Source organism: Anser cygnoides, chromosome 1, assembly GCF_040182565.1.
Source record: "Anser cygnoides isolate HZ-2024a breed goose chromosome 1, Taihu_goose_T2T_genome, whole genome shotgun sequence".
NCBI classification, from domain to species: domain Eukaryota; kingdom Metazoa; phylum Chordata; class Aves; order Anseriformes; family Anatidae; genus Anser; species Anser cygnoides.
This window is the reverse complement of record NC_089873.1, coordinates 44136676-44163619: the sequence shown is the minus strand read 5'-3', so window position 1 is coordinate 44163619 and position 26944 is coordinate 44136676. Positions and strand designations below refer to the sequence as shown.

General features: G+C 54.3%; 3 protein-coding genes across 6 annotated transcripts; 1 reads left to right on the top strand and 2 right to left on the bottom strand.

The window, feature by feature from the left end:
• Positions 1 to 39: 39 nt before the first annotated feature.
• SEPTIN3 (septin 3) lies at positions 40 to 15390 on the bottom strand. 3 transcript variants are annotated; one of them, XM_048078876.2, is made up of 10 exons: positions 14879 to 15390; positions 9627 to 9818; positions 9285 to 9413; positions 8474 to 8555; positions 7753 to 7890; positions 7286 to 7403; positions 6733 to 6828; positions 5091 to 5190; positions 4724 to 4775; positions 40 to 3579 (listed from the first exon to the last, which is right to left on the bottom strand). In XM_048078876.2, the coding sequence occupies exons 1-10, from the start codon at positions 15144 to 15146 to the stop codon at positions 3444 to 3446; spliced, it is 1311 nt and encodes a 436-aa protein (XP_047934833.1). In that variant the 5' UTR covers positions 15147 to 15390; the 3' UTR covers positions 40 to 3443. The 3 variants fall into 3 exon arrangements, with proteins under 3 accessions (XP_047934833.1, XP_047934834.1, XP_013052633.1); XM_048078877.2 differs by having other exon boundaries at positions 5091 to 5187; positions 14879 to 15376; XM_013197179.3 differs by lacking the exon at positions 14879 to 15390 and adding an exon at positions 13793 to 14159.
• Positions 15391 to 16089: 699 nt separating this feature from the next.
• On the bottom strand, positions 16090 to 20457 carry SMIM45 (small integral membrane protein 45). 2 transcript variants are annotated; one of them, XM_048078880.2, is made up of 2 exons: positions 19783 to 20457; positions 16090 to 18437 (listed from the first exon to the last, which is right to left on the bottom strand). In XM_048078880.2, the coding sequence occupies exon 2, from the start codon at positions 18433 to 18435 to the stop codon at positions 18229 to 18231; it is 207 nt and encodes a 68-aa protein (XP_047934837.1). In that variant the 5' UTR covers positions 18436 to 18437; positions 19783 to 20457; the 3' UTR covers positions 16090 to 18228. The 2 variants fall into 2 exon arrangements, with proteins under 2 accessions (XP_047934837.1, XP_047934836.1); XM_048078879.2 differs by having other exon boundaries at positions 16090 to 18440; positions 19783 to 20451.
• Positions 20458 to 20538: 81 nt separating this feature from the next.
• Positions 20539 to 26944, top strand: CENPM (centromere protein M). The gene is made up of 6 exons (XM_048078878.2): positions 20539 to 20694; positions 21047 to 21126; positions 22474 to 22572; positions 23590 to 23669; positions 24708 to 24799; positions 25639 to 26944. The coding sequence occupies exons 1-6, from the start codon at positions 20638 to 20640 to the stop codon at positions 25762 to 25764; spliced, it is 534 nt and encodes a 177-aa protein (XP_047934835.1). The 5' UTR covers positions 20539 to 20637; the 3' UTR covers positions 25765 to 26944.

The following is a 26944-nucleotide window of genomic DNA, read 5'->3' as shown; positions in this document are numbered from 1 at the left end:
GCCCGGGCCGGAGCGGGGTCACTGCTTTGGTTTCGTTTCTTTTTTTTCCTTTTTTTTTTTTTTTTTTTTTTTTCCTTTTTTTTCCTTTTTTTTTTCTTTTTCCTTTTTTTTTTTGTTTTTTCCCCTTTTTTAAGGACGAGCCCCGGTCTCCGAGGGCACCTCCCGGGCGGAACGGGGCCCCCGCTCTTTCTCACACCCTCCCCCCCCCGGCACAGTCGCACGTTCATTTGTAGGGTTGGGGCCACCCGTTTATGCATCCTTTATAAACAGCCCACCGCAGAATTACAGAGCGTTGCTTAACCTCCCCCCTCGTTACAAACACACCCCAAAAAATCCCAAACATGGGGCGAGCCGCGCCGCCCTGTCCCTGCAGCTCGAGGTACGAGCGAGGGAAACCCGTGCCGGCGGTGCCAGCTCTCTGCCACGGCCCCGGCTGGGCCCAGCATCACCGAGGTGGCCGTACCGCAGCCACCGAGGTGCCCTGTGGCACCGGCAGCGCCTGCCGTGGGCAGGGTGACACGGCCCGGTGGTGACACGAGTCCCCGTGAGGCGGTGGCACGGCCACCGAGGGCCTGTGTGAACGAGCACCTCCGCACCGTGGAGCGTGGCGGGGTGTCTGGGTGGGGGCTTTCACACTGCACTGGGTTTAACGCGTCGCATGGAGGCTGCCGAGGCTGAGGAGACGTTCCTGGCGGCCTCGTGGAGCGGCCTCCTGGTGGGACGAGCTGGGAGGAGGCTCCTACGCCACGCTGGCCGATGGGGCTGGCGGGACGGCTCGCAGCGTGACCGGGGGTTTTCTGCAAGGCCCGTGCGGTGGTTGCGGGCAGCCATGAGGAGGCTTCGATCCCAACAGGGTCTCGGAGGCCTGGCGCAGGTGGGGTGGTGGGTGCGAGGCTGTGTGGAGCACTGGGAGCCGTGAACACGGGTGGTGAGAGGAGTGAGAAGGGCCAGGAGGGCCCTCAGGTCCTGGCGATGCTGAGAATGGCTGATATGTATGGACGGATGGGTGGGAGCGAGATGGAAGAGCACCAGAGAAAGCCACAACGTGGACACAAGCTCTTAGATGGTTCTGCTGGGGCTTGGAGCACCCTCGTCCCAGTCCTGGCCCTGACCAGCTCTGCTCACAAACCTCGGGCTTTGCTTGAGTCACCCCCTGCTGTCCCCGCACAGGGACCCCTTCCTCCCTCCCGCACCAGCCTTTCCAGCCCCCCATCCCGAACCACCTCACTTCCCCGTACCCACAGCTCTACCGTCCCACACCGAGACCTCCTGCACGTGCACTGCCAATGCACCCGGCTGTTCTTCTGGAGGGGACAGCCCCTGCCAGCTGTGTGACACGCATCGGCCAGGTGACAGGCAGAGACTGCCACGCTCAGATGTCCTCTGCTCCTCCCTTCTGCCCAGGCAGCCCTGGTGCTCTCTGCCTGGCTCGGGGACATGCAGGAAAGAGCTGGCCACCGGCCGGTGTGAGCGTTTAGCCTTCAGTAAAACCGTGCCTCTGTCTGCTCCTGGGTCTTTACCTTCCCTCCCTGCCTCCTCCAAGGGAGGGTAAAGCAGCAGCTTCCCAGTGTGACACAACAACAGCGCATTGATAAGGAGGAGGTGGGAGAGCTGGTGAAGATGGAGAGGAAGGAAAGGGCCTGGAGAAGAGGAAGGTTTGTGAGGAAATGAAGGAGAGACAGAAAGGGGAGAGAACAGAGAAAGTGAGATGGAAGGAAGGAAGGAAGGAAGGAAGGAAGGAAGGAAGGAAGGAAGGAAGGAAGGAAGGAAGGAAGGAAGGAAGGAAGGAAGGAAGGAAGGAAGGAAGGAAGGAAGGAAGGAAGGAAGGAAGGAAGGAAGGAAGGAAAAGAACGAAAGAACGAAAGGAAAAGAAAGAAAGAAAGAAAGAAAGAAAGAGAGAGAGAGAGAGAGAGAGAGAGAAAGAAAGAGGAAGAGAGAAAGAAAGAAAGGAAGAGAGAAAGAAAGGAAGAGAGGAAGAAAGAAAGGAAGAGAGAAAGAAAGAAAGGAAGAGAGAAAGAAAGGAAGAGAGGAAGAAAGGAAGAGAGAGAAAGAAAGAAAGAAAGAAAGAAAGAAAGAAAGAGAAAGAAAGAGAGAAAGAGAGAAAGAAAGGAAGAGAAAGAAAGGAAGAAAGGAAGAAAGGAAGAAAGGAAGAAAGGAAGAAAGGAAGAAAGGAAGAAAGGAAGAAAGGAAGAAAGGAAGAAAGGAAGAAAGAAAGAAAGAAAGAAAGAAAGAAAGAAAGAAAGAAAGAAAGAAAGAGAAAGAGGAAGAGAGGAAGAGAGGAAGAAAGAAAGGAAGAGAGAAAGAAAGAAAGAAAGAAAGGAAGAGAGAAAGAAAGAAAGAGAAAGAAAGAGGAAGAGAGGAAGAGAGGAAGAGAGGCAGAGAGGAAGAAAAGAAAGAAAAAGAAAGAAAGAAAGAAAGAAAGAAAGAAAGAAAGAAAGAAAGAAAGAAAGAAAGAAAGAAAGAAAGAAAGAAAGAAAGAAAGAAAAGAAAGAAAGAAAGAAAGAAAGAAAGAAAGAAAAGAAAGAAAAGGTTAAAGGCTATGGAGGGTTAAAAGGGAATGAGGACAAAAATAAAGGAGGAGGACAGGGAAGCTAGGAGAGGAGTAGGAGGGGCTGGGGAGTAGCACTGGGCTGAGACTGCTGAAGTAGCAAACACAGATGTGAGAAGGTATTTCTTGTGTTCCCACCACCAGCGGAGACCAAGGGAGACATCCTGATGTTCTTTTACTCTTTACTTTTGGAAAATATGGCTCTTTCCCCCAAGCACTCTGATGCTTTTCAGGTAGCTGCTAAGGCCCAAAATTTAATTCTGCGTCTCCTCCCCCCACTCATTTCCCCCGAACCACAAAACATGTCAGTCTGTCACTTCTCCCATCTATCCACTTCCAAGTTGCCATTTCCCTTCGGGAAGCCACAGCAAGAAAGGGGGGTAAAATGCTGGGCCACCATCCTGTCTGAGCAGTCATCTGTCTTCCCACCCGCCAAGGACCTGGGAGAAAGCCATCACGTGAAGATACTGCATGCTCCAACTCCACCGTCTCTCCTGGAGTCTCTCCTTGTCATACCTCCAAGAGATAAAAACATGCCCCACACCTCCCACCTCCAAAGCCCTCTTGCCCCCATAAATCATTCCCCCCTTCCCATTACCCCCAGACAAGACACACAGCTGAGACACAGAAACAAGAGAAAGGAAGATGACGGACAGTCGGCTGTGCAAAAAAAATAAACCAAGAATGAGGACGGTCTGGGAAGGACGGAGGAGAAGCCTTTGGTCCCCCTCCGGCACACAGTTAGGTGCAGGCACACACACTCACACGCACACAACCCTCTCGCGCACACAGAGGATGCTCCACATGCTTCAGAGACAGGCCCACGGTAGAGCCAAGGGTAACAGGGGTGGGTTTTCGTATCCAGAGACATGATGTGACAGCGGAGAGGGGTCATTCACAGATTACTTTCGTGGTTTTCCTCTGTCTCAGCGGTCATGGGGGGCAGCCCTCCGTTGTCGTTCAGCCGCTTGGCCCTGTAGGTCTCGTAGTGGATGTTGTGGGTCACTTCTTTCAGGTCCTGAAGGTGGGTCCTGCCCAGGACAAAATGAACGTGGGGTTGGAAAGAGGGTATGATAATCAACATCAGCACTGTCAGTGTTAGTTTTCTGATGATCAGTTTATTCCCTGAGATAAAGGGAAGATTTCTCCAGTCTGTCTGGTTAATGAACATACCCTCTTTCTGTACGGGCGCCATAACACAGCGGAGAGCTGAAGCATCAAAGTGCAAGAGGACACAAGCACAGGATGCAGGATATGGGCTGAAATCCCTGGCTGTGCTGGCCCGTGTCTTGCCCCCTCTCAGACCTGTGCTAGCGGGACAGCTACTGGCCAGCCTGGTGTGGAAAACCCATGGGCTTGGGTTGTCTTATGTTTTGTGATCATCACTTGGTCGGGATGCTTTTACTGGAAGACTTGGGGAAAGCACGTCTGCTGAGGATGGTACCATGGTACAGAAAGAGGGCAGTATGGTGACGTCAGAGCATTGTACCTGGTGAAATGTCTCAATACCACCACCCCCACAGGTGGAGTGAGCCACAGGACTCTGGCTTTAGTGTGTTTCCCTTCTTTTCTTTTCTTTTTTTTTTTTGGTGCTGTTTAAAACCTTAGGGTGTTGGTAGGGAACAGAGGTGACCCTGGATCTTTGCAGCTTTTCTACAGAATTTGAGGCAGATATAATTTGTGCTGAGACAGCTTCATGAAACATGTAGAAATAGGACAAGACAATGACAGCTGATTGAAATAAGGAGCTTTTCACTTCCAGGTCATATGTTCCAGCCCATCCCTCAGCCTGGTAGGACACATGGTCTAGGATGGGGTAGCGGCCTCTTTATCACAGACTCCAGTGCAGACCTATGTCAGCATCAACTAGAAGTTTTTGAAACCTAATATCCTTAATGGGATAGAGGGGGAGTGCTTATTACTCTGCTTTTCTTAAGTCATCCAGATCATACATGAAAACTAGCACCTACTTGACATAGTGATCAAGAAAGGCACTAGAGCATCCCCTGAACTTACACAACTACCCCTTAATTCAGTCCAACCCTACCCCACAGAAGCTTTTACTGCCTGAAATGTGCTTTATCTTCCCTTCCATAGGGGCTATTTCACTCTGAGAGGGTCTCAGGAAGACTCTCTTCTCACCAAGAGAAAGCTCATGCATGACCATGGCCTTACCTGATGACAAAATCTCGAAGGAGGGCAAATTCACAGTGAGTGAGGTTTTCCACTGAAAAGAAAGCAAGCAAATGTTACGTTTGCATTTTCAGCAACCCCTTTGTGGTTACAGAGCATGGCAAGGTCACTGCCGTGGGGCATGCTCCAGGTGGGCTTAGCCTGTGCACTTCAGAAAGGATGGGCAGTTGTGCCAACACCTGACAGCAGAGCCATCTAAGAATTCTCCTCTCTTCAAAAAACAAAACAAAACAAAACAAAAAAAGGCATGGGAAGGTAATCATGGGACATGTTATCAAGACCATATTTTTAGTCTATTACTAGGGCCTGCAGAAGTTCTTTCATCTCCCAGAAACAAGTTTTTCCTTACCTTCAATGATTCCCCAAGGTGTTTTCCTGCCCAGGACTCTTTTTCCGTTCACTTGGTACTCCTTGTCACTGCCCACTACTGCGAAGGGCATGCTTTCCTGCTGGGGAGAGACACGTGGAGAGACCTATCAAACCCCTTCCAGAGAGCAGCACCATCACTGTTCCCCATCCACCTCCCTCAGAAAACAGACAGCACCTGTCTGCAGAGCACAGGGTGCAGGAGACCCTGCTATCCGTAAGGCTGTGCAGACGTTCATGGGTTTATTCTGCTTTGTAGATGTCCCTGGGCCTGGGAAGGGACTGCAATTACCACAGGAATGAAGATTAAAAGGAAGCTTATTTCTTATGAGTGAGACTACTGAACCTAGGCCAATGAGGCTGAAGTGCAGAAGGAAACGTGGTGCCCTTCTCACAAACAGCAACAGTTTGGAGAAGCAGCGAAACCCATCTGGTCTTCCCCAGAATGTGTGATGTGTTGCCAAATGGGAAATGATTAATTAAGCCGGGGGAGGTGGGAATTTCTGCTGGGGCTGTGACAGCTAGGGGAGTTGAAAGGGCAAGTGCCAGGCTGCAAGGCAGTTACTCCTGGAATTTCTTGAGGACTGCCACAGAAGACATCTTCTTTCCATGAATAGCCTAGCCACAAAAAACGGTGAGTGGGATAACTAAATGCACTAGCATCACAAAGCCAGGAGGAGCTGTCAGTACAGAGGGAGATGTATGTAAGTTTGCGGCACAAAGAGCGGCATTTAGGGAATAACACCAAGAATTTCTGCTATAACTTCTGAGCTTATGCACAAGCAAAGACTGAAGGAGGGGAAGGACCGCATGTGCCAGCCAGTCACAAGATGACCACGAGTCACCAGCGTGATGCGATTGTTTAGAGAGGATGTGGGTCCAGTTCGGATCTCGGAAGAGACAGGGAAGCATCGGGTACCTGCACCAGTGCTAGAAAATCAAATCAAACCGGAGCAGGCACAGAAAACAGTGACTAGGAGCACAGACTGCTGAGGAATGGGAAGCTCAGTCAAAGGAGTTTATCTCATTTAGCTGACCAGAAGAAGGCCAGCAGAGGATAAACCTGTTCTCTACGAATGCCTGAGTGGTGCATGGGGCCACTAGGCAGAAGTGCTTGAGTCAGCGTTGGCACGCGAACACGGATATAGTCTTGGGTACAACTTGGCCATGAATGAACACAGGCTGGAAATTAGATGGTGTTTAACTCTCTGAGGTGGGAGGGATGGGACAGGCCTTCCCACAGGGGCTGGCAGGGCAGAGCGCTGAACTGATTTTCGAGTCGAGTTTGGTCAGTGGATGAGAGCGCTCACAGGGTGGTTGCCTGGGACAGAGGCTGGACATCAGCCACACATCTGGCCCTTTAGGTCCTTAACAGAGGCCAAACGGAGTGTTCACTAAGAGGAAGAGAGATGCAGTCCTTCCTCACTCAGCCTTCACAGCACCCTGTGACAATGACAGGGACAAATGAAACTAGGAAGGATGAACGACCATCCCTTACGTCCATTGCATCTTTCATGTGAGGACCATGAAGCACTTAAAACCTCCCAGTGACATGTGTTTTACACTCATTAAATCTGACCAGCCCTCATCCCCCCCTTCCCCTCCCACAATAAAATGTTTCCTACCCTGATTTTGTCGTTCTCTGTTTTATCCTCCAAGTCCTCATCAAATTCTTTCTGGGGGTAAAACTCGATTCCGTTTACTTCGAGCTCTTTGCGCACCTGGGCAGAGAGACATTTTGGAGCACGAGCAACACAAGCCTGAAGGGAAGGCAGGCAGGATGGCTGGGCAGATGTGTTTGTGAGATCCTTCCAGCGGGGAAGGGCTGGAGGGACTGTCCCCAGGGAAGTGTGCAGCAAAGCGAGGACACATGGCAGCAGTGACAAGTCATCCTTCCCCAGCCCTGGTTACTTGTCTGGCTCTACAGATCCCGTGACAGAGCTTATGATGGGATGTCACGGGGATACCCCTCCTTGAACAGGTGTCCTCAGAGCCATGGGCAGCTGTATCTTCAGGACAGTGGCAGGGCTTACACACCAATCCTGTGCTGGACTCTGTGGGACTGTGGGACTGCGTCCCTGGGGGCTGTGCTGCAGTCCGGCAGGGAGGACACAGCTCATTTCTCCCATCTCCCAGCCAGGGCAGGGAGGGATGCCATGCAGGAGAAGAGATACTCACTCTCTGTTTGAATTCGATCTTCTCCTCCAAGGTCATGGTGTCAGCCTTGGCAATAACCGGGATGATGTTCACTACCTTGCTGAGATGTTTCATGAACTCCAGGTCCAAAGGGCGCAGGCTGCAGCCCAAGAATGAACAACACGGAAGGCGTCACTTTTACCCTCCTTGCCCTTCATCCTAGTGACTCTCCCGGCATCGGGGCATCAGCAAAACCTCCCTTGTACATAACCCTCTTGCTGCTACTGTGATCGCTCCTCCTCCTTCCCATCCATCCTGCCCCCTCCCAAAAAACACAGTGGCATTTCTCCTGCCTTTGTTATCCCAGACTCCTTTAAGCTCTGCAGCACCCTAAATTAAGCCCCATGGGCAGGACCCCTGGCTGCGTGGCTGAGACCGAGCAGTGCAGGGTGTATGCCTGCCACAGAGGCACAGAGGGGGTGAGGAAGGACAGGGGACTTTGTACGTACGAGTGGCCTGTGGGGGAGATGAAGTAGAGGCAGCAGTGCACTCGTGTGTCTGGAATTCGCTTCTTCCTTGCAATATTCACTTCCTCTTTCAGAAATTTTTCATATTGCTCGTTGATGTATTTCTCGATAGGCTCCCAGCTGTTAAGGTGGGAGAGTGAGATGAAAAGACAGGTACAAATCTCCTCGTGTTCCTGCCTACAGTGTTCCCAGCTCTGACAGCAGCAAAGCAAACTCTGGCATAAGATATATCCACCACCAGCATCTCACCATCAGCAGAGATGTTTAAGACTTTCTCTAACTGTGATGGGAGGCTTTTGCAAACCACAATGGAAATCAGCAGTTAAATCAGTGGAGAGAGGAAGGAAAGACCTGTTGGCGCTATGGCGGGGGGCTGCTGAAGGTTGCTCTTTGGGAGAAATCTGGGGAAAAAAATGGATTGGCTGAGTTGGGGCAGAACAGCTCAATTTTCAGCTATATGTAGAATTTGGGGGAACTCATCCTGGGAAGGAGATGACATTTTTTTGCCTGGTTTCCTGGCAGTGATTTGGATCATGCATGCAAACCCATGGTGCTCACAATTTCACATCCCCATTACTGACCCCCTGAGCACAACAGAATCCCGGACACGTTCCAGGCCAAGCAGATGAGCATCACTCCAGGTGTCAACTTGACTGCAGCCCTTTATTGGGGTTGCAAGGTCCTGAAACTGGGTAAAACTCACCAGTTCTCGTTGTTGATCTGGTCTCCGAATCCTGGGGTGTCGATCACTGTCAGCTTCATTTTGACACCGCCTTCTTCAATAACTGGGGAAGAAATTGCAAACAATCATACGCCTCCCTGGGGGCCTGTTCCAGCATGAAACATGTCTCTGTGCCCTACAATGGAACAAGAGCTCTCTGCCCTTATCTTTGCCCACCAAACATGACCAGGCCAGCTTGGGTTATGCCTCAGCACTTGTGACCCCATTGGAGCTCCTGACTCCGAATTTTGGTAACCCCTGCACAAAAGCTACATTACACACCTCTGCTGCAGGAAAACAGATTTGTGCTCAGTCTGTGGCCCACGGGTAGTGCCTATTTACAGAGCTTGTCCTCCCCTCCACACATATCCTGAGTCTGAGACGATGCTCATTATTTTGCACTGTTTTAGCAGCTGTGCTGATATCTTGCTATGACGATACGTGCTCTACTAGGTTTGGGATGGGGCCCATCAGTGCGGTTGGCATAGACCAGTAAATGTCTGCAGGTGGGGATGACTTAATCCCCACGTGCAGACTGATGTCTTGGCAGGGAAAATATCTGTAGCACTTTTTCTACCTCTTACTTTTGGCTATGGCATCAGTGGCATGCATCACTGTTTAAGAAAATCCTTGGCTGGGTCTGAGGTCACATAAAACTGGCATTGCTCCTTCAGCTTCCCATGGAGAAAGGGCTGCCTTACAGCAACGTACTGCTTGCATAGGGTACTGGGGTCTTCTGCTGGACCGTGCTGAAGCATCAGCATTGCCTGCACCCCAGCAGCCTGGCTCTTACCATGCCCGATGGCTTTGATCTCCACTGTCTTGGGGATCTTCTCCTCCCGGTTCCAGCCTGAAGATTTGCGGCTCACCTGGGATTTGAAGAGGGTGTTCACCAGTGTCGATTTTCCCAGCCCGCTCTGACCTGAGGATTGCAAAGAAAAAGCTCGTGGCTTATGCACTGACAGCAGGCCCAGGGGATGGAGCCAGGCTGGCAGGAGAAAGGGCTGTAGGTATCTCCTTGCCTTGTGCGAGCTGTCCTTTCCCCTAGAGCAAGCACTGTCCGCTCCCTCCTGCCCTCCCTTCCTGGCCTCGCACCCAGGCATGGCTTCCAGCACCTCCACTGGTCTCTGCCTACCTACAACCATGATGTTGAAGTCGAAACCTGTCTTCATGGTCTTCTTGCGCATCTGCTCAATGATGGTGTCGATGCCGATGTAGCCCAGCAAGTTGGCATTAATGCCCATGGGTTTCATCGGCACTACTGGCTTTTGTCGCGGCTCTGGGACTAGCTCAGACATGGCTGCTTCGTTTTTGCTCTCCACTGGTCCTGCACAGGGAGAGAGGTTGAAAAATCATCACTCAGGTATAATAGGGACCTCCCTGCTGCCCTGTCTCAGGGGTGGAGGTCAACTTTGCGTGTCCATTTCAAGGGCTGCTGAGCATGATTGAACAGCAAGATTTTAGCAGTAAGGCTCTTCTTGGAGGAACATCCACCCGAGTTTCCAGTGTAACCTTCTACTTATCGTTCTAGATTTGATTTGATTTGCCTCCCAGTTCTCATCAGGATCACTAGAGTCTTGCCCCTCCAGCTTCAGCATGAAATTCGTAATGGAACAGACCTTCAAAAATTATCAACTGTCAAGTTCTGGCATTGAAACAGAATTTAGGATTTAATGTGAGGACTTGCAAGCTTGGCCCCTGCCGGGAGAGGCTGCACGACTCTGTGCTGAGCTCCACAGAATAAGGCAATGCTGGAAATGCAAAGCATGGCAACAACCTCCATGCTTGCCTCCTTTCCACAGATCGGTGGGTTGTGTCATGCCCACCAAGAAGCTAATCAGCTGCGCCTTTCTCTCCTCCCTCCTGTCCTTGCTCCTTCCATGCAAAACAAACTGACAGAGAGAAAGGCCCTTCAGGCTTTCCAGCCGTTCCAACTCCTTTTTGGATGACAGCACACACAGCCTGGGGCGGGCTTCAGCCATTCATCTCCATCTCTTGCCTCGTTAGTGAGCAGCTCCCACCCACCGCAGGAGGAACCCGAGGCTGGGAGAGGACAGGGCATGGAGGAGAGGCTGTAATTGGTGGGGACGGGAAGCGTGAGGGCTGGCTCTGGGAAGGAGGATGAAGGGGACGGGAACCAAATACCCTTCACATACAACCCAGCTGCAAGCTGGAGCCTCTCCCACCCTAATTAATCGGCTCCCCCATTCTTTGTCTCATTAAATGGTTATTTTTCCAGGACAGAGACAGCACGTGTTTTTGCTTGCTGAGCACTCCTCTTATTCTGCATGCCGCTCCCATTCAAGTATCTCACGCTAAATTGCCCCTTTCCATTATTTTGGTGGTGGTTTTTTGCCCCTCTCAGCAGATCCCTCAGGCGACTGCCATTTGGCGAGGGACAGACGGCTCCTGGGGAAGAAGACAACTCAGAGGTCATGGGGCTGGGGACGCTGACAGCACCAGTCTTGGGTCCCAGATAGCTCGGCCAGGTCAGGTCAGGGGCTGGGGAGAGGTCAGGGAGATTTTGTTCTTGGACAGGGTTAGCTGTGGGGGTGGCTGGCGACCCTGCCTGCTGTATCAAAGCGTCTGTGCAGACACAAAAGGCTGCTCTACACAGGGAAAAAAACACATTTTATATAAGCTTTACGCTGCTTGGAAGGTGAACAGCCTGTGAACAGCCCTGAGTAATGTCCTTAGGGTCGGGGCTTCGTGCCACCTCCGTCTCACCCTGCCTGCAGGGAGAGGCCTGCAGGAGGATGCCTTCCTGCCCTTCCCCACGGAGCAGGGGCTCTCCGAGACATCACCACCCTCTTCTGCAGCAGCGAGCAGCACCCCCAGGGACCAGGGCAGAAGACGAAGTGTTGGCCAAGCCGGGCTGGCAGTTGGGAGCTCCTCACACTGCCGGCGGAGGCAGCCTGCCTAGCTGAGCGCTTCTCAGCTGCAATCCGTTCCTACAGCCGTCACAGCCGGTCTGTGCCCCTCCTGCTGACACAGCCTCCCCCGAGGCTCCCCGTGTCTTTTTGCAGCTTTCTCAAAGCTGCTGCCAGCCAGGAAAGCCCATCGCTCTGGCACAGCACGGAGGGCTCTGCCCTTCACGCGTCCTCTCCTGGGCCGCCCCGCGCCACCTGTACCGGGGACGGAAGGAAGGAGCCGGCAGTCAACCTCTAGGCTCACCAAAAGGTTGATAACTCATCCCTCGATCTCTCTGCGCTGAGGAACAACTTGCCCAGAGCTGCCAGATGTTGCTACCTCTGCTGTAGACATTGCAACACTTGGCCATTGCTTGGCAGCCTTCGCTGCTGGAGCCAGGAGCTTGTTGTGGCTGAAGCAGATATTTCAGAGTCAGGTCCCAACAGCCTGAGCACCTATAAAAAGCCCCAAGATCAGGAAAAAAAAAAAAAAGATGCCGAGAGGTCTCCTTAAATACTCCCTGAATTGTTTGTCACTGATGCTGCTCTGGGAGTTTTGATTTTGGACATTCAAGGTCTCAGGGGAGATGACACCCTCCAAACCACGGAGATTCCTCTCCACGTGGGGCGCCTTCCCACTCAGCCTCTGAAAGGGGGCGCCCATTTTGCGAGGAGGCCCCTGAGGGCTCAGCTTCATGCAGGTGATTTTCCACCCCTTGACTGCCACGGAGAAATCCACTGAGGGCCGGCCAGCCGGTGGGTCAGGGCGCGCAGGGCCAGAGCCAGAGCTGTGAGAGGCACTTTAAGACGTGAAACGTGCCTGCCTGCTCTCCTGGGAACGGCTCTGTTGTAGGGGATGTAACGCTAACGCTGCTCTGAAGCCTCATTAAAGCTGTGACCGAATGGTCAAGAGGCAGCATTATGCACCCTAGGCACACCCCGTAGCCCCCCTGGCTGCTCCCCGTAATGAATCCATGGCAGACCGCTACGGTCAGTGCAGCTGATAATGAAAAGGGGGTTAACCAAGGTTAACCACTCGCATCCGCTGTTGGCGCTCCCACCCGTTTCCCTGCTGCTTTGTTCTGCCTGCTGAGAGAAGCTGATTTAAGAGGGCGGCTGCTGGTGATACCTCTGCTCCCGGGCGCTGCAGGGAGAGCCGCAGTGCCTGGGGCCGGGGCAGGCAGGGATGGAGCAGCAGCGGGTGCCCGGAGGAGTCCCGGCTGGCACCGGCCTCCAGCACCCACCAATCCACCCCAAAACCTCTCCGGGAAGGCCGGTGCTACTGCAACACATCCACCCGCCCCTGGTGTCTGCAGCAGCTTGCTGGCGATGGAGGCAGCCCTGCGGGTCGGCCGCGGGCTCAGACTTCCATCCCCTGTGTCCTGGGGCAGGCCAGACCCGATAACCTAGATACAGTCTTATCCCCTCCCCCTGCCTTCCGTCCTTTGTCTGAGTGGCAAGAGGGAGGGAGGGCTGGAAGCAGCCGGCCAGCACCACGAATCCATCTCCCAGAGCATGGAGAGGCTGCTCAACCCCCTCCGTAACACATCCACGGCCTCGCTGCGGCTCTCCTCCCGTGCGGCACAAGGCCCTCCGGGGACACCGACCCACCCGTGTGTCTTAATCGAGCCCCTGCCACCCGTGTGGCCCCAGCCCCGTGTCCCACTCCACAGCCTGAGCATCACCGGGCATTTCGAGTAGGGCAGGGAAACTTATCCCAGCCTTCTGGGCTGCCGCAGCCTTGCTGGCAGCACCCTTCCTCCACGTGCCCTCACCGCTCTGCAGAGGGCTCGGGCTCTGCCGGGGCCGCAGCGATTCCACCCAGGGCACCGTGTGCCGAAGCCTCTGGAGATGCAGGAGCTGGAGGTGAAGGGGCCGTACCCTCGGCAGCTGGCCCAGCCTGGGCTGCACCCCGAGGTGAGAGGATGCCGAGCACCCCAGGACCAGGGCGTCCAGCCCTCCGGAGCTGCCTGTCCCCTGCCCGCCTGCTGGCTCCTGCGCAGATGCCCAGGGAGCAGCGCAGGGCGTCCCCACTGCCCCGGCAGCGGCTGCCTGTCAGTGGCAAGGGACAAGCCAGTGGCAGAGCAGCTCGTGGGCTTTCCCCAGCCCTGGACCAGCTGGGATTATATCTTTCTTTCAGAGCAGCCCCTGGCGACAGCTACTCCGCATCAGCACCACAACCGCCACCCCTGCTCCTTCTCCTTCAATGCCAGACCTCTACCACGGAGAGACGAGAAGAAAAACCACAAAGCCAGCACCCGTTTCCCCCGCTGCCCTTCGGAGGCGTTCAGCCCCAGCAGCCGGGGCTCGGCGGTGTGCGGAGGCTGCGTGCACAAAAAGCCCGAGCGTCCCTCCGGCATCGCCCAGCCCTGCCGAGCCCAGAGCATCCTACCTTTGAACATGAAGCTCCCTTTGTCTCCGAGCACTCTCCCAAGGGGGTGGGTCTCCCCCCACTTTCCTAGCCTGACGCTGGCGCAGCGCGGTGGGCTACGAAGCTCCGCTTTTACCTCTCTCTCTTTCTTCCCTGTCCTCTTCTCCCCCCTCTCCTTTTTCCCCTCCTTCTCCAGCGGCTATTTCAGCTGAGCGGGGATGCTGGTGCTGCTCCTGCTGCCATCGTCATGTGACCTGAATATTAAACATCGCTGCAAAATCTCCCCCCGCGCACCCTCCCCGCTTCCAGCCCCAGCTTTGGGAACCAGGGGCCGCCACGGGTGGGCTCCACGCGCCCCGGAGAGACCCCCTCGGGTGCACAAGGCGCAGCCCCCTGCCCTCCCCACACCGCACTGGCTCTTCTTGCCCTCTGCCTCCCTGCTCCCCAGCGGCCGCAGAGCATCCCTGGATGCTGCTGTTGTTTACCGGGAGATATTTAACCCCTCGTGGCTGAGAAGCCACTCAGCCCCACGGGTGTTTGCTGGGGTCGGGGGATGGCAAGGTCTCCTGGAGAGAGGGGATTTGGGAACGGTTTGTTGAGACCGATTTGCCCTTCAGCTCCGCTTGCGGAGGCGTGAGAAACCTCTCCTCCCTTGGCAGCGCGATTGCTGGCTGCCGGCCCTGGGTGCAGAGGCACGGCCATCCCCTGCGTGTGTACCGGTGTGCGTGCGTGCGTGTGCACACGCGTGTGCGGGCAGCGGGGCGGGGTGCTGCCAGTTGTGTCTGGGGAGCCGTGAGGGTCACCTGGCTGCCCTCCTGCCTGGTCCGGCTGCTTCAGAGGGACATGTCCCTTCCCTTCTCCGACGGTCCCCACCAGGTGCCACGGCCACGCCATGCTGGGGCACCACAGTTTCGCTGCTCCTGGTACGTTGCCAGCTCTGGGACCTTGCTGGTCAGCCAGCCACATTTCCCCTCCGGATGCCACTCTCCCCCAGCACCTCCTCTGTTCCTCAGCACCACTGGGGAAGAGGGGACGCCCCCGTGCCCCCCATCCTGCCCCACACCGAGCCCCTGGGTGCCCCCGGCCCGACCCGCAGCGCAGACCCACCGGTGCGTGGGTCCCCGGTGCCTGGCATCTTCTCCGCTGGGGCGGCCTCAGTCCCGCCAGGCCCCGGAGCGTGCCGGGGCCGCGGGGGGACGGGGGTGACGGGGGCCGGGCCCCGCAGCCGCTGCCAGGGGGCCCCCCCGTGCCGCAGGGTGACCCAGAGGCAGCTCCGCTGGGTGGGGGTCCCAGAGGGGCCGTACCGCCGCGGCGGGGGGCCCGGGATGCGGCTGGGGCCGGCCGGGCGAGGGCCCGGGGAGACGTCCTCCTCCATGGCGGGCTGCAAGCAGAGGCGCGAGGGCAGGGATCAGGCTGGGCTGAGCAGGGCCAACATGGCTGCAGGGGCCAGGCCTTGCCTGCCGCCGGGCTGGGGGCTGCCGGGGCGCCCCAGGAGCCGCTGCCCTCTCCGCCGAGTGGCTGCCGTCCTCCTGGGCAGCCCGAGCGGTGCCCGCCTCCGGCCGCCACAATGGGCCGCTTGTGGCCGGCCCGAGGTGCCCCCACGCTCGCTCCCTGGCCGCTCTCACCCCCGCCACGGCGCATTCTTGGCCCCATGCCCCCCGCCAGGCCTGCCCCATGGCTGGGAGAGGGGAGGCTGTGCTGCGGGGCAGCCCCACGCCGCGGCCCTGCGTCCTGCTTGGCAGTGCATCAGTGCTTGTGGGCCTGCTGGTGGGAGCATGGCTCTCGAAAAAAACAAAAGCAATTTAAAAAAAAAATAAAGATTTTTTGAAATGTTTTCCCTTTCTCTTTCTCTCTCTCTTTTTTTTTTTTTTTTAATGGCAGATTCCAGTTTAACAATTTCTGGGATCACCACTGTTTCATCAATTGCATAGGCAAGGGGCCCAGGCAGTGCAATTTCTATGCACCGTGCAGAGAAAGAGAAAGAGAAGGAGGAAAAGACCAACCTGGTGCTGCCTGGTGTTTCCAGCACTAAGTATCTTCTCTAGTGCTTCATGCAGTTTAATTCAGTGTCTGAGACTGTTTCCCTCGAGGTCTCTACAGCTGCACAGGTCTCACAGAGGAGACGCGGTCTCAGTTTTCAGCCAGAGTTTGCCTTCAGCGTAATTGTTCCCAGACACCCCGTCAGCGTGCCCAGCACAGGAGGCTTGCCGATGGAGAGCTGCCCTGAGAAACCAAACCACAGAGTGCTCCTTGCTGGCTGCCCTGGGCTGGAGGCAGGCAGCTCTCAGGCGAACAGAATGGAAACAAAGCAGCGGACGCGCGGTTTGCACACACCTTTATCCACTGTGGAGGGCTGGGACACTACTGACAGTGAAAAACCTGGTGACTGTAGGAAATACCTGACTCAACACTGATTGCATCGGGGCTAAACAGCGTGAAACGTAAGCCAGGGGTGGTAAATAAATACTTGATAGTGCAGCTTCATCCTGTTTGGCTGCTGCTTTTTGCTCGGTTTCTACGGCGAGTCCTGGGCAGAGCAGAGATGAAATCGGGCAGCACTCACACGGGGGATGTCACGGAGGAGGGAAGAGGTGCCGAGGGGGCGAGCCCCATTGCAGTATGGGCTGCTAGCTCACACCTCCCACCCAGAGCCACAGCTCCTCTCGTATTTACCAGGCTGGTGGCTTTCGCTCTTCTCTTTTGACTCAGCAGTGAAAGTGGGTTTGGGGGTTGCAGAGGGATGGGTTAGTCCATCCCCGACCTCTCCGAGCCCCTTTCCCTAGTGCAGAGGTTTTTATTGCTACCCCATTTCTCCGGCTGGGGTCCGGTTGCGTTGCAGCCCTCGCTGCAAGCTCTGGCACGGTCAGGGCAAGGTGCTGGAGGCTGTGGCTGTGTTGTATGGGAGGGCAGGGGTGTGAGCTATGCAGCCGAGGGTGGCACCTGGAACCAAGCAGTGCAGTAACTTTCACAGCCCCGAGTCACCAAGGCACAAAAATATGTGGGATTCACCTGTCTGAGGCTGCACCTGCACTTTGAGCCTTTGCTCAACAGGGCAAGTGCAAATTTTGGTGCAGGAGAAATCCCACTCGCTCCACTTTCCTGCTGAGCGAGACTCTCAAGTTAGGGTACTCACATCAAGGTCCCTGGGTTTCGTCTGAACAGAAGGACTCCCGACTTCTCTGGCTTGAAACAGAGACAGAAAACTCCCACCAGTGTGCCTGGGTTTGGTGCGGAAAATAACGGTGGTGCTACTGCATTCTGCGGGGATGAGATGGCCCAGAAAGACCCTGGGTATTTACAGGATGTCCTGACTCATGCTCTCCTGAGCCAAAACCCTTAGAGCTAAACATTACCTCTCATCCCCGGAGTATTACCAAACAGCACATCACTCTGATCAGCCCAGTGCCTTCTCCTCATCCCTTGGGACCACAGAAGAAGGAAGGCATGAGGGGAAGGCAGGAGCATGACATGCAGGAGTGATGTGAATGCCCCACAAAGACCCAGCACCACACCTCTGTGCAGGGTTTTGGTGGAAGTTCAGTCCCGGGGAAGCACGGAAAGTGCAAACAACACAAACGTGGGGTTTTGTGCAAGACCCACATCGTAGGGGTTGGGTCCAGGACAAGGGGCAGCACCGCTGGCCCACGTCATTGAACGGTGCAGTGTCCCTTGTCAGCCACGAGCAGGTGGAGAATGGTTCACAGCTGGCACTGGGGTGACAGCTAGGGGACAGTGGCAGCAGGCCTGGTGCCCATCCGCACCTCAGGGCTCTGGGTGCAGGGGACTGAAGAAGCCAGCTCGCAGAAACGTGTCCTGCCGGGCAGATCAGAGGTTCACATGACAAATCTGGCCTTGCCCCTTCGTGGAGAACTGCAGAACGGCCCCGTGTGATGCGGGGCTTGGAGGAACCTCTTCAGCAAAGGTTCAGTGCGAATGTAGAGCACCTGGAAACGTCAGCCTGCGAGCGCTAAGCTCTGAAGTCTCCGTCTCCAACACCCACACAGAAAAGCGGTGTGCCACCAGCACGGAGATCGCTGTGATGAGCTCAGCTGAAGCAACGGACTGGCCTGAAAGCTGCCAAATTAACTTCCCCCCAAAATACCCCTTGGACTTCAGCAGGCTGGACTAGATTTAACCTGTGACCAGGAGAAAAAGGCTCCTGTAGCCCTGCAGAGACCGCCTGAGGTTGTGTCAAGAAGCCAGCAGCCCCAGCTCACGTAATGATTGTGGGACCCTTCATGTGAGTCACGCATCAGCCTCCCTGAGGAGACACCGTCCATGGCGGGGAGCAGAAGTCCTTGGCTGGAGGACGGGCTACGAGCACGTGGAAAGCCCCGAGCTTGCGGCCTACACAAGCCTAGGGGACAGGGGACAGGCTGTCATCCCACCACCTCCAGCCTTCTGCCACCCAGAGGGGCTCTCCTGGCGGTGCCGAGAGCGTGCCCCTCATGGGGGCATCAGACCTCGGGCACCCCGAAGGCCAGGTTGTCCCGAATCATCAGCGTCTTCCGAAGGTCTCGCTCCATGATCGGCCTCTGCGTCCGCCACTTGTGGGCTTCCTGGAGTCCGGGCTCGAAGTAGTAAATGCAGGCCCCAAAGCCCACCAGGATGAGGATGGAGATCATCAGGTACACGGGCACAAACCAGTCCAGGAAGTGGGGCATGGCTGCTGCAGAAAAGAGGAGAAAGCTCTCGTAGCACCCAAAAAGCAGCTCCGCCAGGCCCCGCCGTGAGCAGTGCGAACAGCACCCCGCCTCCGCACACCCCTTCTCGCCTCCCAGTTCATGCTCCATCGCAATCTTGTGCTCCTGGACCCTGTTTTGGCTCCCTTGGGACCTTCGCTGTGTCCCCCATGTCCCAACCCCACCTTGTGCAGGCCATTTGACCATCGCCAGCACGTTCCCCACTGCTGCCCTTTCCCACAGCCGGAGCCCTCTGCCAGCAAATGCCTCAAACACAAGCGGTTGCTTTGCCCCACGGCCCCCGCTCGGGAAGGCAAACTCCCTGCAGCATCCCTGCTGGCACAGGGGAGGAAGAAGCAGGGCATTGCCTGCCAACTTACTCCTCACTGTGATTTCTGTGTTGGCGTGGGTTCTGGTTAATTTGGTGCCACAGTAACTAATTTAATTCAGAGCTTGCTGGTTTGGTTTTTTTTTTTTTTGTTTACACCACAGCGATCAATCGATTCAAACGTGCCCAGAAGCGTTTGCCTGCTGAATGCCTCCTGCAGCACGAGCCTCCATCCCTGCCTGCACAAAGACCGCCAGCAGGAAGCGCGAGAACGAAGATGACTTTTATTTCTGCCCTCTGAATAACATTTATTTTTTGGGGGGGTTAGATCTGAAATTAGCTGCATTTCTTGCTAACATAAGCAAGAAACTGCCAGCATCAGAGGAAAAAAAAATAGATTTCCTCCCACTTATTGGCACAGATGCTGGATGTATATCTGTCCTGCTTGCCTGACAGGGGAGACCTCAAAGGGTTTTGGCTCCTTAAAGCAGCAGCCTGGGGAGGAAAACCCGATTTGGACCCCCCCACACAGGCAACGGGTGACAGGACAAAAGCCAGCAAGCTCATTTCCTTCCCAAATCTCCCGCTTTTCAAACAGCTGTCATCCAAAAAGCGCCGCAATGAAAAGCAGCCCCACAGAGCCCCCGCTGCATCCTCCCTCCATCCTCCCCAGCTCCGCCGCCTCGCGCCCCCATCGAGGGCCAAGCAGGACGAGGTGTCGCTCTGCTCGGGGCGGGGGGGCACAGAGGGAACGAGCAGATTTTGACCTCAGGTGCCGAAAAGAGGCAGCTCCGTTTGGGAAGATGTCACCTTCCCGGAGCAGGTATCTCTGCAGATACCAAACGCGCGTTAACCCCTGCGGGGCCGGTCAACCTCAGCCCCTCTTTACCCCCCCTCTAAGGTCCAGAAGGGGCCCCAGCACCACGCACCTGCCCTGGAGAGGGCGATTTGGGGACAAACAGCCCCCGGCCCGCAGCCCCCCGCCCCGGGCACCCCCCTACCTCCTTCCTCGGGCCCAGGCAGTGGGATGCAGCCGCTCCCCCCGGCATCCGCCGCCGGTGCCGGTGCCGGTGCCAAGCGTCGCCGCTCCGGGAGAGCGGGGCGGCGGCGAGCGGCGGCGGGAGGCGGAGATAACGGGCGGCCGCTTTCCCCCCGGGGCTCCGGGGGGCTGCCCCCAGCTCAGGCCCGGGGACCCCCCCCCCGAAAACCTCCCCTCCCCGGGGGAGGGACCGCTCCGCCGCCAATGGCAGCCCCGCGGCGGCAGGGCTGGGGAGGCAGCAGCCGTCGTTAGGGCAACGGGCACCGGGTACCGGGGGATGCTCCCAGCGCACCGGGTACTGGGAGGGATGCTCCAGTTGCACCAGTGGGCCTCACCTGCTCGGTAGCATGGAAATGGGGACAACCCAGCTGCTTTATCTATTTATTTATCTATCTATTTATCTATTTATTTATCTATTTATTTATCTATCTATTTTTTTATTTATCTATTTATTTATCTATTTATCTGTTTATTTACTGCGTACACAGGGAAATCTCCGCCGTGACCCAGAAGCGTTACCCAAAAATTGACCGGACGCCCAGCCGTGGCCCGGCCGGCCCCCCTGCCCAGCCCCCTGCGGGGGGTTACGAGGGGCTGCGGGGCCGCCGGAGCCCCCCCCTGCGCCACCCGAGCCCCCACCCGGGGCCACGCGGGGCAGGGGGCACGGCCCGCGCAGCCCCGTGCCCGCCGCACGTGCGTGGCCGCCGAAGCCACGCCCCCGACCGAAGCCACGCCCCCCAGCGCGCGGCCACGCCCCCGCGGGTGACGTCACCGCGCGGGCGGGGCGCGCGGCGTCTTTCGAACGGGCGGCGCGGGGATGGCGGTGGCGCGGCCCTTCGACAAGCTGCCGGCGCTCAACTCCGCCGCCTTGCTGGTAGGGCTGCCCCGGCCCCCAGTCCCCGACCCCAAATCCCCAATCCCAATCCCAACCCCAACCCCAATCCCAATCCTAATCCTAATCTTGGCCCCAATCCCCCCCATCCCCGCCGGCCCTCCCGTCCCTCCCCCCCCTCCCCCCCTCCCCCCCTCCCCCCCTCCCCCACAGCGCCAACGGCCGCGCTGGCCACGCCCCCCGCCCCGCTGGCCACGCCCCCGTCCCTCTGGCCACGCCCCCCCCCGAGCCGCGATAGGCCGCGCCGCGGCCGTATGCAAATGAAGGCCACGCCCCCCTCGGGGCGGGGGCGGTGGGCGGGGCCGTCCCTGAGCGCGCCGCCTGCCGCCCGCAGCTGGTGGGCACGGACGGGAGCGCGCAGCAGCGGCTGGCGGAGGCCGTCCTGCGGGAGCGGAGGGAGTTCGAGATCAGCATGTGAGTGCCCGTCGCCTGCGGACGGTAACCGCCTGCCTCCCTCTGCTCGTCCCCCAGCCTCCGCTCAGCCCCGCGGTGCCCTCACTGGGTGGCCGACCCCGGGCGCTTCGGAGGCGCAGGAGCCGGGACGTAAGAGCTCACGTCGCGCAGCAGGGGAGGCGGCCCTGCGCTGTTGTTGGGGTATTTTGGGGCTACGCGCGTTGCAAAGGAACGCGTCTCGTCTGGCAGGCCTGCCTGGGAGAGGAATCACAGGTTTCTGTGTCTCTTCCCGCTGGGGAAAAAAAAAAAAAAAAAGCCTTCGCATGTCTGAAGGCTGCTGACATCACCTGGTGATGGTGGTTTAAATATAGAAATCCAAACCGTGCAGCTTTTTTCCTCTTCAGACAATGAAATCTGGTACTTTCGCTTCGCCACAGCTTCTTCTTAAATTTCTAAGCATGTTGGTGTTAGAGCATATCTTGCTGGTGGCTTCCCTTAGTTTCACAAGGTTTCTGTCTGCTGGTACCTTCCTCACTCACCCGAAACAAAGCACCTTTATTCAGGACTGGCAGACCGAGCTACAAGCCACATATCAGTGACAGAAGGAAGCGTTCACTGTAGTCTGTAGCCTCTGGGGAAAGCCAAATTCCTTAAGATTAATCGCTGTAAGCAATACCTTCCAAGGAGACCCAAAGCAGCGCGTCTGTTTTGGCTTCCAGAGACGGAGCGGGTTGGGAAGAGAACAAAAATCCCAGAATTTCAGTCTTTCCAATCTATATTTTGGGCGGTCTTCCAAAAACATGTTACTGACAACTTTCTTCCCTGTGGAAAGCCCAGACACGCACTACAGATGCCTTTTTTTCCACCACCCCCCCAGCGGAAGAGACACCAAACCCCGTAATTCTTCCCACAGCTGTATGGCGGTGTCATTGCTGTGTAGGAGGGCGCCTAAACTGGCTGTGCACGTGCAAGCGTTGACACGCTTTAACTGTAACTGTCTAGCAAAAGACCCAGGTAAAGCACTGGGGCTCACTTTGTTAGAAAGGTCTGGTAACAAGGAAATACGCTGGCTGTCACATGCCTCTGTGGGGAGACTTTTTCTGAGTTTTGTTACGCTCTATTAACCTCCCATTATAAACATCTGAGATTAGCAAGTCCATGGCTGCCAGAAGCTATGAATAGGCTTAAGAGATGAGAATCTAACTTTAAAGAATCACCGTGTCTCCTCGGTGCCTAAGAACTCCCAAGTTAGCGGGAAGCCAGCTAATTATGCTATATGGTGAGCAGCAATGGCGATGTGGTTGTGGTTATGTGGACGCTCCCTTGCCAAGCCATTTGGTTAACCTGGCAAATTTCGTTATCTTTCAGCCACCTTGCAACATCCCTCCCCTTGCCTGCAGAGAGGGATCACCTTCGGCCCAGGATAGATCTGATCGTATTTATTATCGATATCAAGAGCAAATACAGGTAAAAGGAGGGCAAAAATTTGAGAGGGGAAGCTGATATTCCTTCGTGGATTGGTGACTAAATCTACTTATTTATTTATTTGTTTATTTATTTTGTCAGAATCATGGGATTTTAAACCCAAGACTTGTTGTGGTAGAAGAGCTCGGTGATGCATGTAGTGTTTTTTTTCCTCTAGCAGTGGACTAGGATTGAACTGCTCTGCCCAGTGATGTGCATCATGTGCTGTAGCAGAGCAGGCAGAATTTCTTCCTGGACAGGGGGTGATCTGAACCGAGCTTTGGAAAGATGCTGTCTGTACAGCCCCGCCATCATTTCTATCTAATTTTAATGTTCTGTATTATGTTGGCAGCTAAAACGTGCTGGGCAGGGCTACCTAATAACCAGCCCGTGCTGTGCCTGTGTTCCCACTCCACTGGCCAAGTGGCAGCAGCACTGCACAAGTCCCCAGGCAGAAAATAAAGGTCTGCAGGGACTGATCTCTCTCTCATCTCGTGCTCATCTTTGTAGAAATCATTTTTGTGTTCCCAGGCCGTAAGTAAAGACTTGCTTGGGCACAGAAGTCAGCATTTTCTTACTTACTTAACTTTTGACTGATGATCCTGGACTCTCATTTACCAAAATGACAGGCCCAGCTGCATCCTTACAGCACAGATGGTGCTGCAGAAATGTGTGGGTTGCCTTTGCTGAAAGAGCCTAAGTAGTACTGAAGTCTGGTTGGATGTTAATGAGTTTGGATGCTTAGTGTCCACAAACCTTGGAGGGCACTGTTCAAACCGAAGTCTTACTGTTGAGTCTCGGGTAGAAAAGATATTTTATGGATTATTAAACAGCTGTGGGTATTTCAGAGGTCTCTGATGCCACGCTTTTAACATAAAGCGTGGTTCTGCCGGCTCTCAGATGGGCAGATATTAACATTGTTGGTTTTCCAGCTGCGCTTCTGAACGTTATTTCCTTTGTCCTTGTGCTGTGCTGGTTTTACCGCCCTGTCCAACCGGATTGTCTGTGCTTTTCTGACAGCCTGAAGAATGTTGAAGCTTCGCTAGCTTATGTGGATGCCAGCTTCTTCCTGGGCAAAGTATGCTTCCTTGTCACCGGGGGTACGTATGGCATCTGCCCTCTCCCTCCTCTCTGAGCAGCACAGCTCACTATTGCTTTCCTTAAAACAAGGCAGTGGCTAAATTTGAAACAAAACAACGGCAGCCAGTGGCTTTATCAAAGCTTTGTTTAAATTAAATCTGAGCTCATCTACCTGTTCTTGTTTTCTTAGCTAAAATATGGTTCTATTCTCTCGTGCCTACTTGACCTCTACATTTTGATTTTGCCAATCAGGCCTCTCTTGTCTGTCCCTCTCTCTTGAATATGAATTGTGTTATTAATTTTTTTTTCTGTGCCACCGCAGAAGTCTATTCTGTCTGCTCGTGCAGATCAGTCTTAATGGTAGTCTCAAGTAGCAGCGAGGAGCATATGATCCTGTGGTAATAAAATGAACCTAAACGGATGAGCTACTAAACTATTAAGTATAGTTTTAATACAAGACCGATATCCCTGCTGTGTGCTGTCTGGCCCCATTGTGTCTCTAATATTTCTGTCTGTCTCCTGAGTGGAGAGGATGCTTCCTGCATCACTTCCCTGCTCAGCTGGGGGGAGCTGGAGGGGCCATCCCCTCCTGCTCGGTGTCGGAACAGAGGTGCTGTGTCCCTGGGATTTGGGGGTCAGGAGGCCTAATTTGGGGGTGAGGAAGAACCTTAGTGTTGCCTTGTGCTATGGCTGTCCTGATGGAGGGAAGTCCTTGGAGAAATGAACACCCTGCGATACCCCAGGAGGGCTTCTGATTAACGAGTGGAAGGTTCTGCTCCTGCTGATAGTGTGCTGACGGGTCCCTTATCCCAAATGCTAACATTACAGCACCCAGTAATGTGGCGATACTATTCCTGCTGTCGGTATTATGAAAGACTTCTGTGCTAATTCCACCGCACATCTTGTACCATTCTGTTTGTACTGCTCACTGGTGCCCTACCTTCTACGATGCCCTCAAAATTAGCTGTGGATCATTTTGCAGATGCAGAATTTCTCAGTACTTTTCTTCACTGAATGATGATTATGGGGCTAGTAATGCAGAAAAACTTTTTCCGTAGTTGGCAGGGTGAATAACTGCAGCATAGAGATGAATGCCATCTGGAAACTGAGAGACGTCTACTGCAGTCCTGTGCTGTTATGTGAGCTGGAGGTAAGATGCCTGTTTGGTGCCGGAAGGGATTTGTAAATTGCACCGCTCTGTGATCTTTAGTAACACCGTTACATTAGCAATAAATACACCTACATATGCTATTGTCACACGAAAGTAGCATCAGAGACCAGACTTTTTACCAGAGCAGGTTCAACAAGTACAGGAGTCTGACTGTCCTTGGTATGGGTCTTCTAGATTTTCTGCACCTTCCTCTGCCACTTCAAAGCCTCAGAAAACCAGGTCTGTGTTTATGAGAAACTTCTCTGATACGCAAAGCCTTGGTACACATGTTCCTTGAAGCATTTTCTCTTCCTGGGAGCCCCTGAGCTCTTTGCTCTGTGATTTTTATTTTTATTTTTATTTTTATTCTTTCTTGCACAATGCTTCTGTTTTCTGGGCTTTGTCGCTTCACAGGCTGTTTTGCAGTCTGATACGCTACTCCTCAGACCAAGCAGGTAACTGGAAAAAGCTGGCAGAAGAGTTTGGCATTCAGCAGAGGCACGTCTTACTTTTCCATTTAAGCATCATTCCATCCTCAGGGACCGATTCCCTATCAGCAGATAACATTTGTGCCTTTGGCAGTTCCTCTGTTTGCCACCCCTCCCCTTTGTCAGCAAATCAGAACTAGTGAGTTTGGGCACTTGAAACTTTCTTAGGGTTTTCAGCTGGCAGAACGCTGCACCTCTTCTCACGTTTGGGGAGTAAATTGATCTCATGGGTGTCCTCTTTATATAGCAGCTCTGAACCACGCTTAGCTCTGGTTACAGTTCTTTATCACTGCTAAGCAGTGCCTTTCTTTTTCTGATACTGATTAAATAACTTCTCCGTTTTGTTTCCAGGTGGAAAGGATACAAGCTACCACCGCTCAGCGGCTTCTCCGGATGCTGCAGATCTGTGCTGGTCACGTACCAGGAGTTTCTGCCCTGACTTTTGGCTCGCTGATGAGGAGCTCTGCTGATGACTAGCTTCTTGTTGTGAGAATTCGTACAGGTTCATCACTTTTCTTTAGTTCCAGGCATTCAAGCTGCTGCTGTTGTTGGAATCACTTTAGGAAGCTTTATTGCCTGACTTATTACAAACACTCATGCAGAGCTGTTTGTAGTTGCTAGCCTGTCAAAAAAGCTTGATTTCTGTTGAGTGGATAAGGTATAGGTGGTGGGGAGGGAGGATAGTTTGAATTGGGGATCCCTAACTGTTGCTACATCTGAGTCCCGTTTCATGGTGAAGTTTAGATTTCGCCCATTTGCCAGTGGCCAGGAGCTACACGTTTTAGTGAGAGAATATCAAAAATAACAGCCCACTATCCCAAATGCTGTGTGTCATGGTTGAATATCTTAGTTCCAGTAGACCAAAAGTACTAGAGGTGAGGCAGCAGGCTTCTGCTTCCTTGCAGTTGGAATACAGTACTTGGGACTAATGCAAAACCTCAGTGCCAGATTTTGTTTCCCCACCAAGAGAATAAAAGGGTGAGGAAGGCTGTCCTGCAGCTTCTAGATACACTGCAGTTGGCAGTTAATGATCCAGCTGTGTGAGCATCTGCCCAGTGAAGGGCTCAGCATTTCTGTGCCTGGTACATAATTGGGGAGGAAGGGACTAAAGAAGATAATCTAGCACTTTAGCTTTCTTTTATATCTTTAGAGAAAAAAGACTCTGTCTCTTAAGCCCAGGATAACGTGATTTGGACAGCTGTGGGCTGTTCTGCTGCAAGTCAGTCCCTGCAAACCGAGGAGCAGTTCTCCAGAGAGATCTAACCTCCGAGTCAACAAATGAGAAGGGTTGTAACTCAGAGTGTAGCAGCACTTTGTGTTACAGCCCTGACAGGTATGCAACTGAAGGAGAAACATGCAGCTTCTAGTGGAAATCAGATCTTTTTCCCAAAGTAAAGAGCTCCGGAGAGCTGCAGGACTGCACTTGTCTCTCCAGCATCCTTAGGGCTGAGGCTCTGTGCTCTGGGGCTAGCCAGAGATGAAACACAGCAAACTGGACTATAGCAGCATACTGAAAACATACGGTGTCGGCTTGGAAACTGGGCTTATACTGTGTATAGTCCCTTAACTAATAGGTTCCCATCAGCAGTAACTCATGCCTTATTCTTCCTGTCAGATTTTTTGATTTCTAAGTTAATAAAATGTATAATATTTAATA

Excerpts from the sequence above, each read along its gene's own strand:
- SEPTIN3 (XM_048078876.2), bottom strand. The coding sequence starts at position 15,146 with ATGGAGGAGGACGTCTCCCCGGGCCCTCGCCCGGCCGGCCCCAGCCGC. Across the intron at positions 9,819-14,878 it reads CACCGGGGACCCACGCACCG|GACCAGTGGAGAGCAAAAAC; the intron begins GTGGGTCTGCGC and ends CTCCCTGTGCAG. Across the intron at positions 7,891-8,473 it reads CAGATCAACAACGAGAACTG|CTGGGAGCCTATCGAGAAAT; the intron begins GTGAGTTTTACC and ends CCACCTTAACAG.
- SMIM45 (XM_048078880.2), bottom strand. The coding sequence starts at position 18,435 with ATGCCCCACTTCCTGGACTGGTTTGTGCCCGTGTACCTGATGATCTCC.
- CENPM (XM_048078878.2), top strand. The coding sequence starts at position 20,638 with ATGGCGGTGGCGCGGCCCTTCGACAAGCTGCCGGCGCTCAACTCCGCC. Across the intron at positions 23,670-24,707 it reads ATGCTTCCTTGTCACCGGGG|TTGGCAGGGTGAATAACTGC; the intron begins GTACGTATGGCA and ends CTTTTTCCGTAG. Across the intron at positions 24,800-25,638 it reads TGCTGTTATGTGAGCTGGAG|GTGGAAAGGATACAAGCTAC; the intron begins GTAAGATGCCTG and ends TTTTGTTTCCAG.